The following is a 23,026-nucleotide window of genomic DNA, read 5'->3' as shown; positions in this document are numbered from 1 at the left end:
TTTATACTTCCTCTAAACATCATTGTGTATTTACCTAAACTAAACAGTTTTTTTACCACCTTGTTAGGCCCTCAGTTTTGAAATAAGATAGTAACTTTAATTAATTAAATATATATGTATGTATGTATGTGTATATATATATATATATATATATATATATATATATATATATATATATATATATATATATATATATATATATATAAATATGTATAAATGTATGTAAAAAAAATTTAAATGAATGTACATTGCAAAAAAAAAAAATTATAATTTATAATTTTTTAATTTGTAGTTAACTCTTAAACTGCCCCTCCCCCCCCCCCCTCCTCCATAAGCACATAGCTGAAGTAGTTTACAATATTGTTTTGCTATATTAATTTAAATTAAAAAAATAAATAAATCTTATAGACAGAAATTCTAAAGTAAATTGTAATAATGTAAGTAGATTTAAATAAAACAGTTATAAAATAGTACAAACTTTAAAATTCAAAAATTTAAAGCTCAATTTAGTTTAAATTGTTTTATTTTTATTATTTCTAATCATTTTATAAAAACTAAAATTGGTTGCTAAGGCTAGAGTAAGAGCCATATTTACTTTGTCACAAGATTTTTTCTCTAATTCTAATGTTGCAGAATTAAAAATATTAACTATAATAAAAAGTCTTATTAGTGCATAAAAAGATGTTTTATGATGAAAAAAAAAATTTTTTTTAAATCTTTTTAGTGTACACTTTTCATAAGAAGATATTTTAAGATGTATGATGTTTTAAGATGGAAAAATACTTTAAGTTTCTAAATTTTTTGATTCAACACCCTAACAATTTTTGATTAAACATTTCCTCATTTCAAAAGTGTAAAAACAAAAGATCCCAATGGGGGCTTGGTAGAAGAACAGATTTTGAACGAATACTTCAAAATCTGTAATTTCGATGGAATTATATAAGATATGTAACTTATAGACATAAAGATTTTTCAAGTTTTTATTATGTAAATACTAATTTAAAATAAAGATGACTTGGAAAAAAATTGGGTAATCAGAGCAAAACCATTTCCTACTTCTTCATCCAACTTCCTTCTAAATCAAAATAACTAAATCAAAATTCATTGACTTTAAACTTAAGTTTACTTAATAAAACAAATTACCGAGAGCTTTTAAGGAGAGTTATTAGGGTTCAAATATGGCTTGCTTCAATTATCAATTTTAAAAACGCGAAATTTCAGTAAGTTTTTGTTTACAAAAATAGAATATAATACAGTAATATTGAAAAGTTATAAAAACAACTACAAGTTGGGAGATGAACTCATGTCTAGACATCCTCTTGAGTTTGATCTTACCCAATTAAAAGATCTAATTAAGAGCAACTTATAGCAAACCACACTCTGCTTTATGAGCATTTTTAGATTGCCACTATTTTACATAATCCGAATTAACTTGGTTATTACTTGGAACTAGGTATGTGGGTTTCGCATAACTTGAATCAGCAAAATCAGAGTTTAGACATGTAATTTTTTGCTATAAAAAAATCATATTATGAGTTGGCGAAACAATGTTATTATGCATAGTGAGAAACGGGTATTCTGTTAATCACACCAAAAGGTACCAATGGCACAGCCTTATTCAAAAGCCAATACCAACGTTAAAACATGAACTTTCAACTAATTGTCTAAAGCAACCACAAAACCTGCTCTCTCCATGAGAATCTTTGACTAGAAGTTGAAAAATCAAAGAAATTTTTTCAGCTCCAGGTGAAAAGAGTTCTACTTATATGTTATGTGTACACCTTACTGAACATTTATAGACAATAATGGAGCATATACAATTGATTTAGTTTTACTCGTTTATTTCTTATTGAAAAATAAAAAAAATCTTAAGTGTCCAACCATTATTGCACATATCTAATATAATATTCTTTGTATATTTCCTGTATAAAAAAATATTATTACACATATATTATATATTATACACAACTAATTTAGTCTATATTTTACTTTTTTTTAAAAAAAGAAAAAACATACACAACTCTTACATTTTCCGATAAAAATTATCGTAAACAAAAAATTTGTAGCGTATTTACCTGGTTAACAATTCTTGTGGTCCATGCTTACATTTATCAAGCAAGTTATAGCCTAAAGTATTTTTCGCTAAATCAATCAACTGCTTATAAACATAGTTGGTTACATCTACTTTTGCAAGCATCCCTACAAACTGTGTCCCTTGCGATGGACACATTATTAAAGCATTATTTTTTTGTGTAGAAAAAAAGAGAATAAAAGCTTTTCTAAGAATCAATTTTTTGTTCAAATCACTATAAAAGTTTTTGAAGTTAAATACAGTATACATGGCTGACCAATACAGTATTATCTTAACAACATTAGTAATATTACTATTTGCGTATCTTTAAATGAACCCAATATAGGGGATATGGGGCCCATCGGTCGCCGTAGCAGTGTTTTGTAAATTGCGAATAATTATTGATAAGTTTGGGGTCGTCCATTACGTCACGCAAGTTTCGACTGTTTTCACTCCTCCCTTCATCACAACATTTATTTCACGGAGGTATATAAAATAAAAATTAATAAGCTTTATTATTTACCTCCTTGATTTATATCTTTTAAACCTTATTATTTAAAATAATAAGGTTTATTATAAACCCACTTGATTTATTTATTTATTTCGTCATTAAAAAAAAGAATACAATGCCGTGTTATATAAATAAAATCTACATGAAAGAAGACAATATTTGCCTTATCACTACGCCCCGACGTGCTTTCTTCAGCAAGCTTTCATTAACATCGTAACACTTAACTAACAAGTCCCGTATGAGTCGTCACAAAAACACTGACTTCTCCCCCTTTAAACGTGATGTAGTTTATGGACGACCTCTTATATCCATATTGGGTTATTCGCAATTTACAAAACACTGCTACGGGGAACACTGCTACGCGACATTGCTCGCACTGCACAGAGATCACGATTAGCTTTAAATTAGGCCAAAATTAATTTTAAAATATTTTTTCTTGAAAAATAAAGTAAATAAAGTTCGAGATATCAAGTAGTCGAGATATCGAGAGTCAATTGTATATATATTTAAATACATCAAAAAGTTCTGTTCAGAAATATCAGGAAAAATTCTCAAAACATAAATATTGAAGTTAAATTTCATCGCACCAGCTTTTACGTCGCTAACTTTTTTTTTATAAAATGAGCTTTTTAAAACCACAATATTTCAAAACGGGGCAAGTTAGAGCAGCTAACTTTTTTAGTTTCTTAAAGAATGATACAAACTCTCTTTAAAAAAAAAAATTGTATTTGGGAAGGAATTCGAAGGTAAAATGTCCTCGCTCCATAAAAAGCAGTTTAAATTCCTTAAAATTGCATTTTTTTAAATGCATTTCTTACATCATAAATAAATACGTATAAAAAAATTTTTATAAATTAAGATAGAATTATCTATTGTATATAATGATATAATATCTGATGATATCTCTTGTATAATATAATGATATAATATCTGAATGATGATATAATATCTGAAATAATCTGATATAATATCTGAATGATGATATAATATCTGAATGATATAATATTGTATATAATGTATATAATATCTTTGTATATAATGAAAATTAAAATGAGAGGTTTTGTATTTAGGGAGAAAATTAAATTTTAATAATGATATTATTTCAGTACTTATCTTTTTATGCCGTTAGAATCATAAAAAATCGTAGAAAAATAGTTAGCTAATAAAATTATTTAAATTGCATTACTCAAAAAACTGTATTTTGGCCGAATTTTAAGTGTTTCTATATCACTGTGTACTGCAGCAAAACACTAATACGGCGAAATTTATAAAACACTGCTACGGTGTTTTTTTATATAAAAACTTATCAATTACAAAATTAAACAACTGTAGAACAATCAGACTTAAAACAAGGGGCTGTCCATTTACTATGTCAACAAAATAACATAATTAATGGACACGGGGTGTCAGAAATTTTTTAACAAATGTTAATAAAGAGAGAGAAGGGACAGGTCAATAAAAGTTGACCTTCCTCAAAGCTCAACAAAGTTGCTTTTTTTAATAAATTTAATTACTTTAAAAAAGGAAAAAAAAGATTAATTTTCAAGTGCATTTCATTTTAAGAGGAGAGGTAATCAAATGTTGACGTATTTTTATAGGCAGTCTCGTGAAGTTTGATAAGTTATTGACTTTGGGGACGAGGGAGTTGAAAATCGTTAAAAATTATTAACATATTTAATGGGCAGCCCTTATACATAAAAAATTTATTAAAAAATTGATGAACATAGTATATTTCTACTTTAAAACAACCCTTACAATAGATTAATGTACCCAAAGCAATGAGGGACAATAATCTTCAACTTAAATATGAGGTTTTATTTAAGTAACAATAACTTCAAGTTTATAAATGCTCTAAATGATTTAGTCCAAAAGTATTATATAATGTATATTTAGGAAGAAGGTCTAACCTTCCTGGTTAAATGTTTTTCCGCTGTACTTCTTATTTTTCTTATTTCCGCGGTATCTTCTAAATTTTATTTTGTTTGATATTTAATTCAGCATAAATTGTTCTGTTTTGCTGGTAATTTTTTTGCTTTTTTTGCTTAGTAATAATATAAAAATTGATGACATTTATGGACTTACATAACAAAATAAACTAAAATCATGATGCCTAAGCATTATTTATTAATGGTGGTATAAAATCAACATACCAGTTTCTAAGAAATGGTGCTGAAGAAAAAGGCAGCCAAATATATACTTTTTATAATTATATAAGATCTTCAAGAGCTAAATGCAATCCTAAAAATATTCATGTGGATGACTATTTAGTAAACAAATTGCTAAAACACTTTCTTAAACACACTCTTGAAAGGCTGTGTGATGTACAAGTTTCAGTACTAATCACAATGCTTAAGGGACTAGAAAATGGCAGGCTAGAGTCGTAGCTGATGAATTTACGGTACAACAAGTAAAGAGCAAAATTTAGACTGGTTTCATGAACCAATTAGGATTGGTTGTAGATTTTTTTAAAAGTAACGATGGAAAATACTGCCCATATAGCTTTTGGTAACTATAAATCAACTACTGAAATATTGAAAGTTGATGAAACTCTTATATTGTATTTTCATTTTACTTTAGTCACTTTGTCGTCTGGATATGAAATAGATACTAGAAAGTTTACTAAACTATTCATGGTGTTATACGTCATAATTTGTTCACAAAATTCTAGTTTGTGGTTATGCCGTAATTAAAAGAAATTATCTTCCGATTGGAATAATGTCAAAAGAGGCCCTAGAGGTGCGAAATAAAGACTTTCGAAATAAAGAAATTTTGGGAAAGTTTTAGCACAAAGACATTGAAAAAAGATGCAAACTTCAATTTGAATAATAGGTTGCTTGTATCCAGTAATCCCGTCATATTATCTCTAAGAAAATTAGAGTTAAGTAACAATTGAACTTTGCATAACATTCCCAGTAAAGTTCTAGAATTGTTAAGAGAATCAGCTTCATGATTATAAGGTTCGTAATATGTAAAATAGTAGGGGAGATGGGGGCGCATTGATCGCCGGGGCAGTATGATCTTTTGGCTTTTACTCGTTCATTTTTGCCTTACTAGAAGTGAGGTTGCAATTTAATTAACCATTATGCTTCTCTAATTGATTATTCGTAATATTTTTTCATAAGGTTATCAGCGTCAAAAAAAATAAAGAAAATATTGTTTTTCGTCATAAAAAGTGATTTTTTTAAATCGTACTATAATTCAAATATATTTTTATTTAGATGTCTGTATGGGTTAACAACAATTTTATTTTAAATTTGTAAGTGTTAGGTGTATAATATAATATATAATTTTTATTTGGCTGCAATTTATACAGTAGATATTGCTATCAATATGTTACCTATACCTATTGGGGTACATTGATCTTTGGCTATGCGGGGCCCATTGATCGGAGGATCAAAGTGCCCCATAGAAGACGAAGTGCCCCATGTTTTTGTTTATAAGCAATACAGTTTAACGAATGGAATTGTATTTATAATTTAAAAAAAACTATATATAAACAAACAATAGCTTTCAGCATTTCATTTTTTAAATCTACTTATGTTTTAAGCTAGTAATAATAATACTATTATTTTATAATATCAAAAGAATAATATTTAACATAATAATTAAAAAATATTTAACACAATATTATTATGTTAAATATTAGCATTTATTAAAAACATATGTTTTTATTGATATATTTTTTTACAGATCTTAAAATGGTTAGAAATAGAATTAAAAAAACAAATAAAGTTGCTATACCAAGTGAAACAATGAAAGTAGCTGTTAATAAAGTTTTAGAAGGAACACAACTGAATGTTGTAGCATGTCAGTTTAACATAGATAGAATGACTTTAAAAAGATATTGTCGTAAAAAGAGGCTTAATCCTAATGAAGCTTTCAAGCCTAACTACAACAATAGACAAGTTTTTACAGCAGAAGATGAAAAAAGTTTATCAAGTTATTTACTAATTGCATCAAAAATGAACTATGGCCTTTCAACTAGGTCAACCTAGTTGACCTAAGATATGCCCATCATCATGGATCAAAAATAAAATTGCAGGCATTGATTGGTTGCAAGGTTTTATGAAAAGACAACCAGAGTTGTCTCTATGAACACCTGAAGCAACGAGCTTCGCTCGATTAACAGCTTTTAACAAACACACTGTAAGAGAGTTTTTTCAAAATCTTAAAACGGTAAGAAATCGATATAAATATAATCCTAACTGTATATATAATGTTGATGAAACTGGTTTAACAACCGTTCAAAAGCCGGTAAAGGTTTTAGCTGGTAGAGGAAGCAAACAAGTTGGAAGAATCACATCTGCAGAACGAGGAACATTGGTAACTGCATGTTGTGCCTCTAATGCTATTGGAAATTTCATTCCTCCATTATTTATTTTTCCTAGGGTAAAGTTTCATGATTACATGATTAAGGAAGGACCTCCTGGATGTGTGGGATTTGCAAATCCTTCTGGTTGGATGAACTCAGAAATTTTCATAGAATGGATTAAACATTTTGTTAAATATTCAAACTGTTCTCAGGAATCTCCAGTTTTGTTACTTCTCGACAGTCATGAAAGTCATATTTCTGTTAAAGGCTTGGAGCTTGCAATTCAACACGGAATTACAATGATAAGTTTTCCTCCCCATTGCAGCCATAAATTGCAGCCATTAGATAGAACTGTTTTTGGACCATTGAAAAGGTTTTACAATTCTGCATGTGATAATTGGATGGTTTCAAACCCAAGACCAATGACCATTTATGATATTGTTTCAATAGTTCGAGAACCGTATACAAAAGCTTTCTCACCATCTAATATACAGACAGGATTTAGAGTAGCTGGCATTGAGCCATTCAATTCTGAAATTTTCAAAGATGACAAATATTTACCATCATCAGTTACAGATAGAGCTGCTCCAGATACAGTTACTATCACTCCTGTCAACAACATGGAATCTGAAATGATACCAGCACATGTTAATCACATAGAGTCTGAAATAACTATAGTAAATATTGAAACAAGTATTTTAAACAAAGTGTCAACAAGTGTTGCTTCTATAATCTCACCTGAGGTTTTAAAACCTTACCCAAAAGCATCTGCCAGAAAAAAAAATGTTAAAAGTAGGCAGTTAAAAACAAGGATCTTGACTGATACTCCTGTCAGAAATGAAATTCGTTTGTCAAAAGAAAAGAAAATTTTGAAGCAAACCAAAAATCAACAAAAAGTCTCCACAAAAGATAAGAAAGAAACTAAGAATTACTTGCTTAGGAATAAAAAATAATGTAAACCAAAAGCTGCTTCACAACTTGACTTTCACAAATGATGAAATATTCTTAATCAAAATATTGTACTTTTAACAAGTTTTGTAAACTTAAAAGTTGTATTCTTATTTAAGTCTTTATATTTCAGTTCTTATAAATTTCAAGTTGTTGTAAAGTTTTAAACGTATATAAAGCGGGTAGCTTATAGCTGCTGTGATTTATACATTTTTTAATTAAAAATTAGACTAGTGGGTTTAACTGCTATATTTAAAAAATAATTAAAAAATTTAGATGTATTATATGTTATACAATATTACCCTTTGACTAAATTATTTACAAGATTTAGTTATAGAAGTGTTAAACGTTTAGATAATATTACGCATATAAGATCAATGTGCCCCAAGTCGGAGATCATAGTACCCCGTAGTTTGGGGTACATTGATCTTTTGAGAGGGTTGTTTAAAAGTTAAAATTATTCATGTTTATCATTTTTTTAAATCAAAATATTTATATATTCCAAAAGCCAGATAGTTCTACATGTGTTTCGTAGTTAATAAGTTTTTACATCTCTTTCAGGTTCTGCGCAATTTTCAAAACACTGCTACGGCGATCAATGCGCCCCCATCTCCCCTATAAGCGTTGTTTTCTTATCATTTTTTTTTTTTCAAGCATAATCATTTTTGGTATAGGGATAATCAAGCATAATCATTTTTGGTATATAACGGTTGTTAGAGTGGACAAGATTAAAACCCTCAATATTAGTATCAATCAAAATGTGTGGGCAATTAAAAAAATTCATTATTATATACAGAAATGATTTTGTATAGACTTGTTTAAAACGTCGTGGATTTTTAATGATTCGATAATAGAGTTTCAAATCTAATGATAAACTTTCATTTTTTCCTAAAAATTAAACAATGAAAAAAAAAAAGTTTGAAGTTTATTTCACCAGTTTCGTTTTTAAAGCAACGCATTACGCATTTGAACAAGCAAGACGTATTTATATCATTTTAGACTTTATATTATTTTATTATTGAATATATAATATTATTATTTTATTATTATTTATTATTGCAGTTACAATCGACCCAACAGAGAAAGTGATAAAAAAAATGTTTAAGGAGTTTAAGAAGGAATCTGAAAGCATGATAAAAACAACAAGAAAAGAACGTGTTAAACATAAGTAGTAGCAAAAAAATATTATACGAGCGATTAGAAAATGTTGAATCAAATATTAATGAAAATTGTAAACAGATTAAAACAATAAAAAAAGAGGTTGATGATATTAAAGAGAGCCTAAATTTTCACGAACATCTAATAGATGAAAAAATCAAGTCTGTCATTAATTCACAAAAGAAGTGTAAATAAACAAGCGCAATACTAAGTAACGAATCTGCATATGTTAAAATTAGAAGCAAACTAAGAGAAATGGAAAATCGATCACAGCGGAGTAATCTGAGAACTGATAGAGTTAAAGAAAACGAAGAGGAAAGCTGGGAAAACAGCGAAATAAAGGTTAACAAAACTTTTAAAAATTATTTAGGCCTAAAAGGTATTAAAATTGAAAGGGCACACTGAACTGGCCATAAAAGTTCAGGTAAACCAAGAACAATAATCATAAAACTTCTGGACTTAAAGGATAAAGTCGTCATTTTAAAAAAGACCACTAACCTTAAAGGTAAAAATATCTATATTAATAAAAATTTTTACGCTGAGACAGTGCAAATTAGGAAGAGTCTAAGAGAACAAATAAAAATTGAACGAGCGGCAGGAAAGTTTGCAAGCCTTTTATATGATAAACTGATCATACGCGATTGGGCTCACGAAAATAAGATATTAAAAAAAAATTATTTTACTTTTTTTTAATATCTTATTTTCGTGATGACGAAATTATTTTATTATTTTTCTTTTCAAAATAGATGACAATTTTTTATTTAATTTTAATACGGAGAATAACAGCTTTTACGACTATTTCAATCAAAAAAACTTTGAAAGTAAATACTATTCAGTCCGTGAATCTACTCAATTTTTTAGTAAAAAAAATATAATAATTTTTTAATTTTAAATCTAAACATTCGAAGTATTAATAAAAATTTTGATAATCTAAAATTATTATTACATGATCTAAACCACGATTTTAAAATAATTTTAACTATGAATTAAATAAATGCGTTTCAATTAACCAACCTCGTCAAACGTTGTTCGGGATATAAGTATCTTTTATTCACAAATCTATTAACTTTATTTTGTGTCATGACCTCAGTGTTAACGAAACAGATTGTCAGTCGTTATGCATCAAAATAACAAATAAAGCAACCAAAAATATTATCATTAATTTTATTTATAGAAAGCCAGCTGGAAATTTAAAAGTTTTTTAAAACCTATTTAAAAATATTTTTAATCTCATCTCTCCGTTTCTCCGATTCTCATCTCTCCGTTAAGCTTAACGGAGCTTTTGTCTGAAATTTCATTACAATATTTTTAAGTAAAGAAATAACGAAAATTTATATAAATTCGTTAAAATAAAACTTATAACAAAATAAAACAATTATGTTTAAAAAATTATAATTTTAAATAAATTTTTTATTAATGTAATTTAAAAGAAATTTTTGACAAACGCTCCGTTAAGCTTAACGGAGAGATGAGAATATAAAAAAAAACTGGCGACTATAATATAAACTTGTTAAAGCTTCAAATTTAAATGTTCAATGTATTTTAAATACCCTTTTTTAACATAATATAAATCTAACGATAAACAAATCAACCAGAATAACTAACACCTCATCGACATTACTTGATAATATATTTACTAATAACGTTTATAATTGCAACTTAGAATCTGGTATAATCAAAACTAATTAATAAAAGAAAAAAAAAATCAAAACTGACATAACAGATCATTTCCCAATATTCTTAATTACAAATAGTATAACTGACAATCATTATGCCTTAAAATCTACAATCCAAACGCGACGGATCAATGAAAACTCTTTGTTGTACTTTTGAAATCTCTTATCAGAAAAAATCTTATATTACAATCACAAGATGCAAATAAGGCATATGAACTTTTTTTGGTGCAGTTTTGTAAATAATATGAATTGGCATTTCCAATAAAAAAAAATAGCTATAAATTCTAACCCACTTTTAAACCCTTGGATGACCAAAGGTTTACTTAAATCATCTAAGGAGGAAACAAAAACTTTATGAAAAGTATTTAAAACATAAATCATATAAAAATGAAATAAATTACAAAAATTAAAAAACTTGTTTGAAGAAACAAAGAAACACTCAGAAAAGAGTTTATTATGCTAAGATGTTAGAAAAAACCCAAGGAAGCATACAAAAAACTTGGAATGTAAATAAGCAGATAATTGGTAAAAATAAATGTGCGAACAATAATTTGCCACAAAGACTCTTAATTGATGGGAAAATGACCAGTAATAAAGAAACCATCGTTGAAAAGCTTAACGACTATTTCTTTGAAGTTAGCCCAAAGTTAGCTGATAAAATTCCAAAAAACTCCAAAAATTTCGAATCCTATATAAAACCAACCAATATATCTATGAAAGAAGTTAATTTAAATATAAGTGAGGTGCGTAATGTGTTCAATAGTCTGAAAAATAATAAATATGTTGGCATTGATCAAACTAGTGTGAAAGTAGTTAAAGCAATCTTCAATATTATTGAACCATCTCTGTTTAATATTTTTAATCTTTGTAGCGGAGAAATTAAAAATTGCTAAAATATCACCTATTTTCAAAACAGACGATGACACAATTATGTCAAATTATAGACCTATTTCTGTCTTACCATGTTTCTCAAAATTATTAGAACGTATTATGTATGATAGACTTAATAACTATCTAATCAAAAACAAAATACAGGATAATAAACAATATGGATTCAAATATAAACATTTAACGGATCATGCAGTAATTGAATTAATAAGTTATATATCCGATGGGTTCAATAATGATTGTTATACATTAGGAGTTTTTATTGATCTGTCAAAAGCATTTGACACAGTTGACCATGGCATGATTATCTTGTTTAAAAATTACCTGTCAAACAGAAAACAAAACATAGTGTATAAAGAAAATGAAACAGGAAACAAAATTATAACTCGTGGTGTTTACCTGGGATCCATCTTAGGACCTCTATTATTTTTCCTCTACATTAACGATTTATATTTAGCTTCCAAAACTTTAAATCTTATTTTGTTTGCTGACAACTCTAATCTTTTTTACTTAAATAAAAATATAATCTTTTTAAAATATGTAATGAAGAACTAATAAAAGTTAATGATTGGATTTCTTGTAATAAACTTTCATTAAATGTACTGAAAACTAAATTTGTGTTGTTTCATAAACCTGGTAAGAGAGATCACCTCCCTTTAAAGTTACCCAATCTCTTTATTAATAATTCAGTTATTAAAAGAGAACCAAATGTTAACTTCCTGGGAATAATATTAGATGGAAGTATATCATGGAAATCTCATTATCAATTAAATCTATTGAAAATAAAATTTCCAAAAATATATTCTGTTCTATATAGAGTTAAACCACTTTTTAATATCAAGTCTTTAAAAATTATATATTTTTCATTTATCCATAGTTATCTACCCTATTGCAATATTGCATGAGGAAGTAGCAACTATGGAAAGCTTAAAAAAATCTATGGTAAACAAAAACTTGCATGCAGAATTATTTTTGGCGTTAAGAGAACTGCCTCTCTTAATTGAACTTAATGCACTCAATGTTTATAAAGTTAGTATATACCAAATTATGCAGTTCATATTTAAATCAAAGCATGGTTTGTCTCCTAACATATTTCACTCTTACTTTACTAAAATGATACTTTTGAAGTTCCAAGATTCTATTTAAAACTCAGTTCATTCCAAATTCAATATCGTGGGCCATTTCTATGGAATGAATTTTTTCAAAAAATTATTAAAAGTAACATTCTTCAAAACATCTCTTTAGAACTATTCAAAATAGTATGTAAACGTTCTTAATAGGAAAAAACTTTGATTTAAAATATTTCTTTTAAAATTAGATCATTAAATAAAATAAGTAAACTGAAAAGGTCTTCACCTATTTTTGTTTTGAAAAAGTCATCACTTATTTTTGTTTAGATTTCCTAACTTTTATTTCCTATCAAAATATGCTATTATTCAAACTTATGTTATTTTAATATCTTATTATATAGTTTGTAATATCTTTGTGGAGATATTTTTATTTTTTATTTTACCTATTTTTATGTTTTAAGTTTTTTAAATTGTACTGCTTCAATGTTAATGTAAACTGGACTCGGCGATAAGACTGTGTCTTCTTCTGGCTCTGGCCATTTATTATATATGTAAACAATTTTTCTCATTGTAAATAGCCTTATACGGCAAAAAAAAAAAGACAAAAAAAAAAGAAGTTTATTCACCAGATGAGGGGTAATAACGCCGAATTGCTATATGACTTTTGTCTACTGTGATATTTTTGACGCCAGTATAAAAATAGCAGAGTTTGTTATTCAATTCCTCGTTTTAAGTTATTACATTATTTTAAGAAGTTAACTAATATGAAATAAAAAAAATTATAAATCCGCGTTTCAAAGAGTTTACAAAGTTATTATTTAACTAAATTTTGCATTAAAACTTATAAAAAAGTCTAAAAATTTTAGTCACCTTACTTACCCTTCTATGCCTTACTGTAAGGGATAGAAAGGTAAGTAAGGTGACTAAAATGTAAGGCAACTAAAATGGGCTCTTACATAGAAATAATTTCACAGAAATGATATACTGTTTAGACAGATAGACACGGCGTTCATTTTACTATACGTTTACTTATTTAAGTTTTTCCTTCCAATAAAAGTGATAAGTTATCTTAAATTTGAATTTTCTTGTGACAATTATCAAATAACCTTACAATAATCACAATAAGCACACTCATATTCTCTTTTTTAGCAAGGTTTTATCTGAATTACATCTTTTTAGATGTATGAGTTTCTAAATAGTAAATTTTAATTTTTTTAGCAGAAAATAATATAATTTAATAAAAACATTGAAACACCTTTATTTTATATAAAATAGCCTGGTTCATAGCAAATTTAACCGACATATTTGCTGGGTAGCCTTGTTCTTAGCAAAGTGTGCTGGGCAGCCTGATTCTTAGAATTGTATTACTAAGAAAACTAACTTTATAACCTTTATTGATCTTATTATTACCTGTATTTTATTTTATTTTAGGTGCCCCAAGAAGTCCTTACGGTCTTATCACAGATCACTGCGGAAGAGCATTTGAAAGGAAGTTCAAGCCTACCGATGTTACAAAACTTGCCCGAAGCCCGTTGAACTACGGATCAATTATTTTTGAGGCAAGCGCGCTAATACTGTGCTACGGCTGCTCCATTGAAGTATTTATTATGTTATTATTAGTGCATTCTAATATTCTGTACATCCGTTTGAAGGTTAAGCGTTGCTAATAATTAAAGATTTAATAAAAATATAAAATTTTAAATAAATTAATACGATTTTTATTATTTTAATGGTTTAACTTTTTTAGAACAATTACATAAAATATAACTGTATAATTTCATGTACAATAATTAAATTTAATTTTTCTTTTTATCTCCAATTTTGTTCTGATCCGACATCAATGCAGTCGCTGAATTTTACTTTGTATGTACTTCCGTCATTAAAAGTAAAAATGACTTCTTCACTAGGTTGCATTGGTTGTCCTCGGCCATCGAAAGCATAGTAAATATTATCTCCTCTATGCTCTCCTGGTATTCCGTTTCTGGTTGCTTTGGTTACAATTTTGTTGCGCGTGTTGAGAAGTCCAATGTTACGATAATAAAGATTGTTTGAACCAGTCCCAGGTTTGTAATAGCACTGAAACTCTTTGCCGTTAATTGCATTAGCCGGAGATAGCAATACGGAACATCTACAATAATATAGAATAGTTAAAAACTGAACAACATATTGAAAAGTAACTCAGGACTTACATGCGATGTATTTATTAGTAGCTATAATAAAAATTGTTTGTAAGCCATATAAGTGATACCCTTAAGTAATAAAACAAAAACTAAAAAAACTTAAATGTATATATAGATATTAGATGTACATATATAATAGCGAAACTTTGAAAAGTACTCCAACTATACTAAGTAACTCCAAATATAATAACCAATCATTCTTACTCCTTAAAAGAGTATATTATTATAAAAATCAAAATAAAAAAATAAAAGAATTATCATAAACTTGCAAAGTTTGTCCCGGAGGAAGATTGTTGGTAGCTTTTGGCCATGTTGTTTCTGAGTAAAGATCTAAACCACCGCCATAGTTAGAGTTTGTTATTATAACATCTAAGTTTCCATTTCCACAATTGATTTGCAAGACATGTCCACATAAATCAGGAGTAAATTTGAGTTTTCCTAACGCTCCTATATCACCGAGTGCAAGAGGGTATTTTACGTTATAGTCAGCACTTGGTAACGCACAAGCATCACCACCTCCATTAACATGTCTAGTAGCCAAGACATCACGTTTATTGACATTACTTTCAGTAATTACTCCGCATACCATGCCTCTATCGCCAGTTTCAAAAGCATCAGATTTTGAGACAGGCCCATATTTCATCCAACAAGTTCCGCCATTATAGCTGTTCCAGGAAAAATGAGTACACTGGGGTGTGGTAGAGCATCTGCCTCCACATTCTGCTCCTTTTATTTGAGCATTAGCCAAGTCACGATTACGAAAATCGCATCCAAAAGCCCAGTTTCCATTCCATTCAATAGCTTGTAGAGAAGCAAGCCAAAAAAGTAATACAATAGCAATGAATTTTAAACTATACATATCTAAAAAAGACTAATCACCTATAAGTATATTTTAGATACAAGAATTATGTTTCAAATTTATGATAAAATACGTACAAAAGCAACATTGATATTATATGTTAAAGTAACATTGATATAAGATTGTTATAACACAATATTTGTTTTTTCAAAGTGATAAATTTTTCAAAGTAATAAATATTATCTTAATACAATATAACAAAGTTAATAGTAGAATTAGTTTTTTGCATTACATAAAAAAAAGTAATTTAATAATAGTAAAAATTTAATTAACGCATACGTTACTATAAACTATGTTGCAACAAAACGCTGAATCAAACACTTTATTAACTAAACCATGAACTAAATTTAAAAACTAAAAACCGAACGTACGTAATTAACAAAGCTTACTGTTGGAGTTGAAAATTAATACCATTTATAATATAAATAAAAAGCAGTTTGCAAAATACGTCCCTAAAGTGGTGTAATAGTATAGTTTTGAACATTATTGACTAACGATAATATGCCCCAAAGGTACACATTACTTTTAAACTTACCTTTCATAACTGATTCGTATCGTAATAAAATTTAAATTAATTTTAATCCGTACAAACTAATAAAACTCTAGTTTGATTTGTAATCTAAACTAAGTACGATTAGAAACAGGTATTCAAAGATAATTTTTAGAGTTTTGTTATTTATTATTATTATTTAAATTTTTTGGATGACTTATAATTTATTTTTAAAAAAAATTGTGTTGAAATTAAATTTTCACTTTTTATTGCTTAACGTTCTCCGCGTAAGAATACTTGTTAATGATACATTTTGGACTTAAAATGTAACTACGTACACCTGGTATTAATTTTGCACAGTTTAAAGATCAATTACTTTCTTAATAAAGTATTTGTAGCCCAATTTTTTTTTTGAAGAGAAAAGAGTACATATAACCAGTGATAACAATTTTAATAAAAATTTGTTTTTTCTTTATCTTCATTGCTCTTTTGATATTAATTATTTTGATTTATGTTATATATTACCAGTTCTGTTTTATCCATTTTTTTATGTACATAGTATCAATATTTTAAATTAACAAACCAAAGTTTGTATTGTATGCAAAAAAAAAAAAATTGAAGTAAAGAATAACAATCGCTGCACACAAAAAAATTAAAAGTTTTTACTTTATTCTAACAGTAAGTAAATGAGTTCGAATAACCTGTTTTCGTGTCAAATGTTTAAAGTCAAAATACACAGCTGAAAATCTCAAAGCGGTATTACAGTACAAAACAAGAGCACTATTGACAAAATTGAATTTCAAACTTCTTGTTTCAATAATAAAAAGTAACAAAAGCATATCACTTTAAGTCAGACTCCGATGGACGTCTTTAGGACGATTTTAATTACTGAAGACGTCTTACAGACGTCTCGCAGGGTTATAATGACATAGCTATACATATTACACTGTTAAGTGCATTTATGAAACATTTTTTATTCAAGAGTGTTTGCCTTATAAAAATAGATATTTATACTTTATATAAATATTTGGATTTTAAAATTCAAAAAAAAGTGCTGAAAGTTAAAAATAAGGCAAAAGAGTAAAGGGTATTTTAGCTTAACTCACGAGAATCTGATAAGATTGTGCCATATATATAAAGTTTATATATATATATATATATATATATATATATATATATATATATATATATATATATATATATATATATATATATATATATATATATATATATATAGTTTACATATATACATCGTTTACAAAGAGCTTTGCAAGACAAATCAAAAAATATAGAAATACAAAAGAAGTAGTGTAGGGTGAAAGTAGGGAAGGGTGGGGGTAATCTAACTTTTTTTGGTTAAAGTACTAACTCATCGTGGAATTTGACTGAAGTCATTATGTATTATATTTAAATTATTTGATCAAAAGTTTGAAAATAGTAATACTTAGTTTAAACATAGTAATACTTAAAATAAAAGTTTAAACATAGTAATACTTCAATAGATTTTTTAAATGCAAAATCACTTTACACGTTCAAAGCATCAAATTAAAAATACAAATAAAAATAATTTTTTTTATCTCTGATAGCTTTTTTCCAAAGAATGTAGAGGTTTCTTGCGGTTTAATTTCCACAGTTTTTTACCACTTGTTTCAATATATAAAATAAATCAGATTATAATTCTTCATATTAAATATACTATTTAAATTTGAATGTCGAAATACTTATAAAAAGTCTAAGCCTGAGGAAATTTTGTTTAAGGGAAAATTTAAATCGGAAGCCCAATCAGGGGCGATTCTTAGAATAAAATGAGGCAAGAGGGAGGGGGGGGGGGAATCCTTCAAAAATACCGCCTAGAATTTAAAAAAATAAAATAATTAAAAAGGTTCACAAAACTAAAAATCACACGGCTAAAATGTGCTAAATGCCCGACTAATCGACTATATTCAACAAATAACAGACTATAACTTGAAAAAAGCCTTCTTTGAGGAGGAGGAGGAAAAGTGTTTTACCCATCACACCCACACTCGCAGAATCGCCCCTGAGCTCAGTTAAAAACTAACCAAATGTTTTTACGTTATATGTTAAAGATTCATCATTTTACTAAAACATCATGTCTTTATAATAAAAGTTTAATGTGCTACGCTTCGAAATTGCTACAATACGTTATCTACTAATTTCAATGAAAAATATAAATGAAAAATAACTTTAACAGTCATCTAAATGGATCGAGAGCAACATACATCCAGAAAAATGAATTCAGAAACATAGCCTGACTTTTTATTTAAACATATTTTTATTGTTAAAGTATTTGTTGCTATATAAGTATAAGGTTCTTAATGGCACAATACATAATGACATATAGGCCCATATTACCCCAACCGACTATATTTTGAATTTTTAAAAAAACTATACTTTTTCTGTTCTAAAACTAATTGAATCTAATTATCTAGTAACTTTTATTCCAGATAAAACATTTTTAATTTGTTAGAACTAGAGTTTGGATTGTTGTAATTGTGATGAAAGCAATAACAGAAACAATAATTATTGCTATTGTATTAACTTTTTTAGAGACAGTAACAATATCTGTGTATTGTAATACTGTAATACAATAACAAAAAATATTGTATTGAAATTCATCTTCATAAATCAATAACAACATCTGAAAAAAAATGATATAGTAATGACCCACTACAATAGCAATAAACATTTGTAATCTGAGCTGTTTTTGTTTTATTGCTGGGGAAACACACTACACATGACCAATGACGACCATTTCTTTTACTTAGATATAACTTTCTTTTACTCAAATATAACTCTAATATAAAACTTTGTCTTTTCTTTCCCTGTGGCTTTTATGGCTGTATGTGTTCCATAAAGTAACTGGGCTTTTAGGTCTAGTTGCAAAGTTACACAAGAATTTTGCTACATAAATCAAGAACATTATTTTTTTGATATTCTAAACTACATTTTTAAAAAATTACCCCTCTACAAAATTTAATGGTACGGTCTGATAGGTGATAAGTAATCTGAAAATGTAGAAAATTTGTTGCAAAATAAAAGTAGTTCACATGCTTAGACAATCTAATATATAAGTACCCAGGTCAATGGTTCCCTAATTCCATAGTGTTGCAATTTATTACTTATTAGCGGTTAATTATAATAATAAAAGAAAAATTATGTTCTCGCGCTTTATGTAGTTAATCAATTAGTATATAAGTCATCATTTGGTAAGTCATCATTTTGTGTAAACTGAAATTTAAATGCAATACAATAATATACACACTTAATAATTATTTAATTATAAACATATAAAACATAATATATTGTATGATTTTGAATAAATATTATTAATGTTAATTCTAAACAAATTATTCTTTAAACAGTAATATTATTGAACTAAAAAAAACCAAAATTTTATATGTAAATGGTTGCTAGAAACAGGTGCCACGAGCGCCCCTGAATTGAATATTTATTAAGTATACGTAAAATATACACTTCTTTGGATTTCCTGGCCTAACCTCACTTCTCAAAATAAACAAAGTTTATATATGTAAATGACTGGTAAAAACAAGCGTCACGGGCTCCTCTGAATTTTCTAGAGCACAAATAATAATAAATGCGAGGGAAAAAAATTTCAGTATTTTAAAATACAATAGCTATTGGACTTTGAAATCGGAATACAATACACCACAATAGTTATTGTAATTTTTTTTTCATCAAAACAGTGCAATAGTTATTGTAACTGTTTCTTACCACAGCAATACAATAACAATGAATAATGTTTTAAATTACATCTCTGTTATTACAATACAATATTATTGTTTTGTAATGTATTATTGTATTTAAGTTTTACAATTACAACAGTCCGAACTCTAGTAAAATAGTAATATCATAAGAAAAAAGGACCAATGAAAGAAATTTGAGATAATCCAGAAGTTACTGAAAGGAAAAAGAGTGGTGGCCATCAAGGATGACTTTAAAAAACGTATTTAAAAAAAAAGATATGATAATCCAAATATTTTCCGACATACATCATATAAAGTAAGCCTATAGAGAAGACCAGTTTTAAACTTTATTGAAAACTCTAGAGCAATGAATTTGCCTTGCCGCCTCCATCTAATTCACGATAGAATTTTTTAGTCATAACAATTAGCAAATCAGCCGAAGTAAGTTGAAAATCGTTTTGATTGTCCTCCAATTTTTTAGTTAGCACCGATTATACCTTGACGTAAATAAATACGTTGGTTTGACGTATCTATTTACGTTGACGTAAATAGATACGTTTTTAATAATTTAAAAATTTAATATATTTGGATATAAACATTAAAAATTGAGACAACGATACGTTTTTACAAGTGTTGAAGCATATGCTGATGACATTGTATTTCCCTCAAAAGCTTATTAATACCTGCAGTATATACTCAAAAGAAAACTGTATAGAATTGAATGCTGACAAAACCGAGTTCTTGCTCACCGATAGAAGTAAATTAAAAACTGCATAATAACAATCAACAAATAAAACTTCATGATAAACTTAGTCATCTAATCGTTTAAATACTGATCGCCGAATAACTACTTTCCGGGCAGTAATCCAAACTTAAATTCAATCTGGAGTTTGTTTTGCTCACCCAAACTCCATTGTCCAGTTATATAAACATTTGGCTGTTCCAACACTAACTTATGGTTTTGAGCTTTGTGAACATAAAAAATATTAATGCAAAAGCTTGATATAGTTGGAAAAAACGCACTAAAGTCCTCAATGCTTCAAAACATAGCAAAAGTTATATTCATCCCTTATTTTTTATTGAGGATATATCAATAATTACACAAAAAACATGCTTAACTTATTTAACAACATCGCCGGATGAACAACAAAATGACGTTTGATAATGTTAAGTCGCAGCTGAAAAACAAGACATCTCTACAACCTTTTTTAGATAGTGTCAAGAATTTGTGCAATAGTCATGAACTAAATCTAGAGAAAATAATGCAAAGTAAAAAAAAAAAAAATTATTTGTTAAAAAAATTTAATTCCTGAAACGGATCTTCAAATTCTAAAACGTTTAGTTGAGGTGCTGTAACTTAAAAGAACAAAGAACAATTTTCAAGGACATTCTTGAAAAACAATTTCTAGATGATTATGTTTAAAAGGAAATCTTGAGGAAAAAAAAAGTCAAGATTTTTTGTTTATCCTGAACGAAACTTTAATTTACTTTATTTGTATAGTGGGTGTTTAACAAATATATAAATAAAAAAATAAACATTTAACAGCTTTTTATAAAATTTCATATTAAATGAATATAACAAGCATGAATGGAATTATGATATACGACAAGCATGAATAGAATTATGATATACGGACAAGCACGAATGGAATTATGATATATGCCAAGCGTGAATGGAACTTTGATATACGCCAAGCACGAATGGAACTATGATATACGATATATATGACATAAAACTTTAATCTTTAGTTATTTAGAAAACAATTTTTTTGATTAAGAAAAAATGATTTAGTTGCCTTTTTAATCAAATATCAAAACAAGAGGCTTAAACTAACATATGCCAGTGTTTGTAATTTCTTTTAGTGCACTTATACTTTGTTACTGATTAGCAGATATGAAATAATGAAATTCACACTTAGACAGTTGCCACCACTATTAGTACTCAGGTGCTTTTTGGAAAAGTAACTTAGTTAAAAGTATGAAGAACTTACAATTACTTACAATGAAAAAAAACAATCAATTGAAAGGAAAGAGTATTAAATCATTTAAATAATAACCCTTTTAAAAATCTAAAGAAACTCCTCAAAAACTTTAAGTACTAGATTGAATAAATAGAATGCTTAAAATAAGAAACCTTCTGGTACTAGCGGTGTGCTTAGTTTCTTATATGCAAAAAGAAGAGTGTGGTGTAGTTTTATCAAAATTATGTTATCCTTAAAATATAGTGCATTTTTTCTATAATTTTGGTTACCCTACCAACAACAAATATAAAAAAATAAACTTGGATAAATATAGACAAAACATATGAAAGGGTTTCTCTCTTGCGAAAACGATCTAAACAAGAGCTGAACAAACTCTTTTCATCTTTTGTTTGCAATTTTTTTTTTCTATTATAATATTTTTTTAATTAATTCTTCCTCAGACAAAATTTTATTTTGTGTTATTTTTCAAAAAGTTTAATAATTTATTGCATTTTTAAAAATCAATATTTGAGCAAGTGTCATTTTTTATTTGAACGTATTTAACTTTTTGGGTACCTAGAGACTTTAAGTAGTAAGAAAAAATCTTTAACGACAAATGTTTGTTCGTTGCAGATGGTCACAAGCGGCTAGCTCAAAGCATTTTGCAAATTTACTTCTTAACAATTTACTAAAAATTTTTACCAAGAATTCACTTTTTATGGGGCTTTTTTATTTTAAAGCGCATTTTTAAAGTTTGTACTTGTCGTTAAGTTTTTCAATTATTTAAGTTCTTCTTCTTGTTTCTGGTGGTAAATTGTAAAACTAATCAACATAATAAAATCGACTACTTTTAAAAATTTTGAAGATGTTCAAACCGGTGTACTTTTAAATGCGTTTTGTTGTTGCTTTAACTATTGTTCTTTTAACATCTCTCAAGTCAAAATATAATATTAAAAAAATAATACAAGAGACACAATGCTATTATATTTTAAAAGTTTAAGATGTAAAAAAACGGCATTGATATAGTAATAAATTTCCGGACTTAATGAGTTTTTATACAATCAGTCGGTAATTTGGATAATTTTGAATCAGAGGATCTTTTCTTTTACAAATATACTTTCAGTCGATAAAAACTGTAAGGCACACCCCCTCTCTCACTTAACTTTTACTTGCGCTT

The 23,026-nt window shown here is 27.4% G+C and overlaps 2 protein-coding genes across 3 annotated transcripts in view; both read right to left on the bottom strand.

The window, feature by feature from the left end:
• Positions 1–2,430, bottom strand: part of LOC136071974 (probable malonyl-CoA-acyl carrier protein transacylase, mitochondrial) — an 8,843-nt gene extending 6,413 nt beyond the window's left edge. Inside the window, exon 1 of one of the 2 annotated variants that reach the window (XM_065818709.1) lies at positions 2,076–2,430. In XM_065818709.1, the coding sequence (XP_065674781.1) occupies positions 2,076–2,341 (266 nt within the window). In that variant the 5' untranslated portion in view covers positions 2,342–2,430. The remainder of the gene's footprint in view (positions 1–2,075) is intronic. The other variant, XM_065818711.1, reaches the window with a different exon arrangement.
• An 11,910-nt stretch (positions 2,431–14,340) lies between these two features.
• LOC136091291 (uncharacterized) lies at positions 14,341–15,718 on the bottom strand. The gene is made up of 2 exons (XM_065818666.1): positions 15,084–15,718; positions 14,341–14,762 (listed from the first exon to the last, which is right to left on the bottom strand). Exons 1-2 carry the CDS (start codon positions 15,671–15,673, stop codon positions 14,444–14,446), a joined length of 909 nt encoding a protein of 302 aa, XP_065674738.1. The 5' UTR covers positions 15,674–15,718; the 3' UTR covers positions 14,341–14,443.
• Between the last annotated feature and the right edge of the window lie 7,308 nt (positions 15,719–23,026).

This window comes from Hydra vulgaris, chromosome 15 (genome assembly GCF_038396675.1).
Source record: "Hydra vulgaris chromosome 15, alternate assembly HydraT2T_AEP".
NCBI classification, from domain to species: Eukaryota; Metazoa; Cnidaria; class Hydrozoa; order Anthoathecata; family Hydridae; genus Hydra; species Hydra vulgaris.
The sequence above is the reverse complement of the archived record's forward strand: the minus strand, read 5'-3'. Positions and strand labels throughout refer to the sequence as shown.

Bases quoted from the DNA above. Each gene is read 5' to 3' on its own strand.
- LOC136091291 (XM_065818666.1), bottom strand. From the start codon at position 15,673: ATGTATAGTTTAAAATTCATTGCTATTGTATTACTTTTTTGGCTTGCT. The intron at 14,763-15,083 runs GCAAGTTTATGA...ATATTATTGTAG, and splicing joins CTTCCTCCGGGACAAACTTT to ATGTTCCGTATTGCTATCTC.